The 6,924-nt window shown below is 33.7% G+C and overlaps 1 protein-coding gene across 1 annotated transcript; it reads left to right on the forward strand.

Moving 5' to 3' along the window:
- Window positions 1-5,124: 5,124 nt before the first annotated feature.
- LOC114731792 (adenylate-forming reductase 03009-like) lies at window positions 5,125-6,708 on the forward strand. Its single transcript, XM_028919049.1, has 3 exons — window positions 5,125-5,857; window positions 5,942-6,449; window positions 6,507-6,708. Exons 1-3 carry the CDS (start codon window positions 5,125-5,127, stop codon window positions 6,706-6,708), a joined length of 1,443 nt encoding a protein of 480 aa, XP_028774882.1.
- Window positions 6,709-6,924: the final 216 nt, after the last annotated feature.

A 6,924-nucleotide genomic window follows, 5' to 3' on the forward strand; every position in this document is an offset into this window, starting at 1 on the left:
CAAAGGACTTTCTATTCATTGTGTTTAAAAAGAGAAAAAGAACATTTTGTTCATTATTTCCTGATGTGACTTCATCCTCTGTTCACTGATTTTCTGTTTCTTTCTGTTCGCATTTGATTCCATTTGATTTTTCTGACGTTATCTTGCTATTGTTGCTTTGTTTCTTGTTCATGCATTAGCTTCATTATTCCATTTTGTTTAGTTTGATTTCATTTCTTGATATATATGTGTGCGTGTGGATTTTTTTTCCTGTTAACTTTCTTTATTTCAATTCTTTATGTGCAAAGAACTTCAAAAAAAAGAAAGAATGTTTTGTTTATTTTGGGTTGGAGACTAATTTTTGTCGCATTGGGAACATTAAGATTATAGTCCTCTCAACAAATGCACTTTTTATAATTTGAACTTATGTTATGCTCTTTATGAGAATGAAACCACTTACTAGCTCAATCAACAGTTTGTTGGGATCATTTGAAATTATGATAAAAAGAAAATGTAAGATAAAAGTGCAAGAAAATCTAATTAAAAATTTTTAATCCCGTTTTTTTATTTTTTAAATCAAAATTATTTAAAAAAAATTTCTCCGTCCCCTCATCTCCAATTCCTCATCCTTCCCTTTCTACATTTTTTTTTTTGCAAGATATATGATGGATGATTATTTCAATAATATATTAGACCAAATTACGTAATATTAAGATGCCTAATTATCTTTGCCCCACAATTGGAGACCGACTGAGAAATTCTGGCATGCTCCAAGAGCACCAAATCATTTATGCTTTGACCGATCAAAATGCACCCAATCAAAATGCACCACATCAATAAATTTAATCTGACGTGTTATCTTATCTATCCTTTTTTTTTAAAAAAACACATGCCCATCTTCTTCGATCGCTTCTTTCTCCATAACCCTTCTCTTCATCTTCTTTCCCTGACTTTCTCTCTCTTTCACTTTTTCCTCTTTGATGCGTTTTGCTGCTTCTCTTCCTTCATCTCCTTGACCTTTTTTATTCATCCTCTCTCATCTTGGCTCCCTCCCCTCCCTCTTTGCGTCACTTACTTTTCACCCTCCAACTCCTCCCACCGTCACTTCCACCGCCCTACCTCCTCCGATCCTCCTTTTCCCTTTTTCAGGTTCTAGAATCTGGTTGGTTCCTATTTCAGATCTAAAGTCATGAGGGAAAATTCATCTTCTCTGCGGTCTGAAATTTATGTGGGGTTTGCTATTTTTATTTTCTGCTGGGAAAAAGGAGGAAAGGACACCGCTCGGCATCTGAGGAGTAGGGATGGCGTCGGAGGAAACAAGGTTAACAATGAGAGAGGATTTGAAAAAAAGACGAACAGAAAGAAATGTGGGGGAGGAGTGAGAAGCGGGTGAAAAAATGGAAACTAAGCTTTTAAAAAATGACAGATAAGCCTGCACGTCAGATTAAATTTATTGATGTGGTATATTTTGATTGGTCAGAGCATAAATGATTTGGTGCTCTCGGAGCAGGCAAGAATTTCTCCGATCTACTTGGACACTGGACATCCACATTAGTCTACATAACTTATGCCTACGTTAAACGTAAAATATTATGGCTCATATTAGAGTCAAATTAAGATTTTAGCAAAAGAGGAGCTAGAGGGAAAATGGATGGATGACAAAAAATGTGATTATTTTTTACTAAATATAAAAATTAGATAACTAATTTAAGAAGATTAGAAATATTACCTCCAATTCTAATCATAAGATATCATTTATAGATTGCAAACGAGGTCTTATAATTTGAACAAGAGGTAGTAGTTGAGTTGTTTATGATAAAATATGTTTTTATTTTCCTAAAATACCCTCATAATGTAAGCTACCCCATATGAAAGCCATTTTTTAATATTATAATTTGAAAAATAAAATAGATGGAGATTTTATATTTAAAATAAAAACAAATATCTCAATTTGCTCGTACTTTTATAATTGGAAGAAGTATTATTTACTTCATCATTGCTGCGGTCGGATTATTTTTATTCCATGGATACACTGCATATAGATATTCATTCAAATGTCCTTATCTGTCCAAAACCTACAAACTGACCTTACGTGATGTATAATGCAGCCGCCTTTCTATTTTTGTTTAAAAAAAAGAATTTGATTATTTATATTCAAAATGAAATTACAAATATTTCCTAAAAAGGATAAATTACAAATATTTTACCGTAAACAAAATTATGGGTATGTTTTTAATTTCTTCAAATTAAAACAAAAGAATTTGTATATTTTATGTTAATTATACCAAAAAGATACGTTATTCCTGTTAGTTATATTCATAATTTGTGTATATTTAATTAATTGTTCTATTCAATTCAATTTTGTTATATAAGTATGTGTCTCTCATTTATATTTTTATTTGAATAACTTTTCTTATTACATTACGTAGGTACTCGAAACATAAATTTTCAATTCCCAAATTGTATTAAATATTTATTGCCCACCCCTTCTAATTTCTTCTGGTTTTTCGTATGCTCTCTTAAAAGCAATTTGCATTATTAGAAAATAAAAACTTGTCTTCAGCCGTATTGTGGTCAACTTGTCAATTTAAGACTCACCTATACGTGTGTGTGTTTGTGTGTATTTTTTCAACTTAAGACTCATCTATATATGGTAGTAGATAACTGCAGAAATAGTTGACCAGGTCAGGTCGGATCATAAATTAAATATATTTAAAAGATTTATATTGGTAAGTGATAAAATATTATCATCATTTTTGTTAGTATATTGATTTTGACTCTTAAATATTGGTGGTATATATTTGATTTTTAGTGAAAGAAAAGGTGAGAAGAATACAAGACCACATAAACCACATGATTTTGATAAATTGTGGCTATATCTTCAGAATCATTTTTGGTTGAATACCTTTTTGCATATATGTGTTAATTAAGATGCAAAATTTATAACAAGTCTTATTACTATTAATATTATTATTATTTCGATGGTATAAGCTAAGAAGACTGCATCTATATATAGTTTGAAATATCGAGTTATATACTTGAAGTAACTTTGACAACCATCATCGTGAAGAATATACTGCCTTCATTGGGATAGTCTTGCAAAACATGATTGTTGCTTTAATATATAAAATTTGACGTCTCACTATCTATAAATGTTGAAAGGTGTGGCACATATTTCTTAAAAGCTGGATAACGTATAAACAAATTTATTCATTGTATAATATAAAATTTATAACAAGCCGTTATATTTTTAGTGAAATTAACAAGGAAACTTCAGTTTAATATAAAAATTTATAACAAGTTGTTATATTTTTAAATAATTTGATATTCAAATTCCATGACGTGCATATTTTTTCGCCAAGAAATTTCAATGAGTTTCCATTCCACGGCATTGCCTCACATCACAACAAAATTGATTTCAAAGGTTCATACAGGGACTTTTCCTCCCATGCTTCAATAATGTAGAGATAGAACGGAATCCTTTATCAGTTTTTTCCTTAATATATATCACAATTTAATTACGTTATGTTATTTTAATCATAATTGAATTGACTTCAGTTTAATCACGGCTAGACCTATTAATCATTGAACTACATATGCTCTCTCAATCTACTTAATGACGGATCCGATCATTACTTAATCTATCATCTTCGGTTGGGGTAATGGTGGGGAACCGTCTGTACTTTTGTAATATTTATGTCATGCTAGCTCTGGTCCTTAATATAAAAGCTAGTTTACTAATTTGAATAGATTAAAAAAAGTTTGTTGAGTTAATTATATTTGTATTAATTAGGTATTGTCTTCTGTAAAATATCCTTGCTAATCTTGTAATAGCTAAAATTGTTATTTGATTGAATATTTAACATGTACAACTACTATAAGGATTATTTTTAAAAAAAAGGATAAATATGAAAAACAAAGTGAATTGGAGTCTTATATTTAGGATCAAATTGAAAGTCAAACGAGTTCTTATATTAAAGATTGGAGGTAGTACATACATATATATACTGTTTTTAAAGTAATTTTAATTAAATTAAATTGTTTTAGTTTTGATTGAATTGACTTTGATCCATCGTTAGACCATTCATATTTGAACTAATGTCTCAAAGTGCACATTGACTTTTTTTTTTTTTTTTTTAACAAGGGCAAATCCTACTACCTGGTATCCACACTCTTTTCTAGATCTTAACTTTTAACATCGACTAGATATCTGACCAACTGACAAGTTCGGATTAAAAAGCCATAAAGTGGCCCACCGTCCACCACTCTCGTACATGTAGTTTGTCAACTTTGTTGCCACTTCTCCACTTGTTTGTCAACATTTTACATTTCACTTTTGGCGTTTTACGTAGTTTACGAATTTCATTTAATTTTAAAGAACTAAAATTCTGCTCATAAAAATTAAGAGAATTAGAATTAGAATTTCTTTGATATTATAATTTAGTAGTAGAGCCAGTTACGTATTAAATTTCCAATAGACACGTTAAAATTTTGTCCAAAAAAAGGACATGTTAAAAGAAATAATAACAATGGAGATTATTCGATGTCTTCTTCCTATCTTTTTCTTAAGAAAAAAATTTTAGAGCATATAAAAATAAGTTCCTTTTTTATTTAAAAAAAGGATTGCGAATAATCTGTCTTGTGAGAAAGTCAAAGCAATAATTTGAATACAAACTGTCAAGAGACAAAAGGCGGCTAAAAATTCTTTGTCGAAAACTAGTTTCAGTACTCATCGTTTTAATGAGTACCATACACTCATCAAATCTGGATCATTCATATCTCATTTAGATAGTTCATATTTGATTTTTTTATTTTTATTTATTCAAAATAATTTTTTTAATATGTATAGAATCTAAAATAAAGATAATCTCTTAACTATCATTCTTTCAAAAAATAGTTTTTTCTATTTAAAAATAATTAATTAAAGATTTAAATATAAACTGTTCAAATCAAACATAAACAGTCTAAGCTGATAAGTTTAGGATGTTCATCAAGATGATAACCATTGAAACTAGTTTCAAAAGGGGGGAGCGTCTATAAATAGAACATTTCTTTGGACAAGGGGAAAGCAACCTTAAAAAACCAATTGCCATGCTTCCAAATCTCAATTTCTGAATTCATAGCATTCCAACTACTATTCATTCCATGGAAACCCCAGCGAAGTTCTCAAGCTTCAGAACCCAGCTGGCCTTTGAGGCCAAGCTTCACACAGATTCTTTTGGCTCTTCGAGAGTTTTTCCTTCTGATTTTCATAGATCCAGTAGCACGACCAGTAGCCACTTTTGTGACATTGAGGTGGAACGCGAAGAAGAAGACGATGATTCTGTCGAACATGTCCTAGAAGAAATCGACGACGTGGAGAACCAGAAGCCAGTCATGATCCCACTCCCCAGCAAGCATGAACAAGTGCAACCATCAAAACCTGCACGAAAGAACGGATCGAGACTGTCAATCATACTTCTAGATCAAGGAATTTTCACTATATACAAGAGACTTTTCATTCTTAGCTTGATCATCAACATTATTGGCCTGGTTCTTGCAGCAACAGGTCATTTCCCATATGCAAGAAATAGGGCCGCTCTCTTCTCTATTGGTAATATACTCACTTTGACTATCTGTAGAAGCGAGACCTTCTTTCGTGTCGTGTTTTGGCTTTCAGTGAAGCTCCTTGGGAGGCCATGGGTGCCTCTTCTTCTCAAAACTGGCACAACTGCTATTTTGCAAGGCGTAGGAGGCATACACAGCGGCTGTGGTGTTTCCTCTATTTCTTGGCTCGTATATGCTTTGGTTCTCACTCTTAAAGACAGAGACAACACTTCACCGGAGATCATAGGCGTCGCCTCCGCCATTCTTGGCCTTCTTTGCCTCTCTTCTCTGGCGGCATTCCCACTGGTTCGCCATCTCCATCACAATGTATTCGAACGAACTCACCGTTTTGCTGGCTGGGCCTCTCTTCTTCTTCTCTGGGCGTTCATCATATTCACAATCTCCTACGACCCGAAATCCAAATCCTACACAAGCGGCCTCGGGTCAAGGTTAATCAAAACACAAGAGTTTTGGTTCACTATGGCCATCACAATCATTATAATCATCCCATGGCTCACAGTTCGACGTGTTCGTGTCGACATCTCCACCGCTTCCGGCCACGCGTCGATCATCAAATTCCAAGGAGGAATCAAGGCCGGAATACTGGGAAGAATCAGTCCTTCACCGCTGTCCGAATGGCACGCCTTTGGGATAATCTCAGACGGAAAGAAAGACCACATGATGCTTGCTGGTGCAGTTGGAGACTTCACAAGATCTCTGGTCTCAAACCCACCAAGCCACTTGTGGGTTCGCCAGGTTCACTTCGCAGGCCTGCCATATCTGGTGAACATGTACGAGAGGGTGTTGTTGGTGGCCACTGGTTCAGGAATCTGCGTCTTCCTCTCATTTCTGCTGCAGCCATGTAGAGCAGACGTAAACTTGTTGTGGGTGGCTAAGGGGATTGAACAGAGCTTTGGGAAGGAAATCAAAGGAATGATGAGTGGGCATCCAAAAGAGAAGGTGATAGTTCATGATACTGCTGTTCTTGGGAGGCCAAATGTGTCTGAACTCAGTGTGATCACAGCCAAGAGATGTAATGCTCAGGTGGTCATCGTCACCAGCAATCCTGAAGGAAGCAGAGATGTTGTAAATGCTTGCAACAAAGCTGGGATTGCAGCATTTGGTCCCATATGGGATTCTTGATTTATGTCTGTAATGAGTTATTACAATTTTGTTATTTTACTAGAGTGTACAACAGCAAGTAAATTGTGACAATTAATTATATATATTTGAAATGATATAATTGTCATTTTGATTACTTGCTTTCATTGACATAGACATAGTCTGCTTTTCACCTCAGTGTCTCCATTGTTAGAAAACTTATTGAAGCCTTTTCAATAGATGATTCTAGTCGATCAA

The sequence above is a fragment of the Neltuma alba genome, unplaced genomic scaffold (assembly GCF_004799145.2).
Source record: "Neltuma alba isolate B1F8T4 unplaced genomic scaffold, ASM479914v2 tig00012846_pilon, whole genome shotgun sequence".
NCBI classification, from domain to species: Eukaryota; Viridiplantae; Streptophyta; class Magnoliopsida; order Fabales; family Fabaceae; genus Neltuma; species Neltuma alba.

Bases quoted from the DNA above. Each gene is read 5' to 3' on its own strand.
- LOC114731792 (XM_028919049.1), top strand. From the start codon at position 5,125: ATGGAAACCCCAGCGAAGTTCTCAAGCTTCAGAACCCAGCTGGCCTTT. The intron at 5,858-5,941 runs CGGCATTCCCAC...CTCTTCTTCTTC, and splicing joins TCTTTGCCTCTCTTCTCTGG to TCTGGGCGTTCATCATATTC. The intron at 6,450-6,506 runs GTGGGTGGCTAA...AGGAATGATGAG, and splicing joins AGAGCAGACGTAAACTTGTT to TGGGCATCCAAAAGAGAAGG.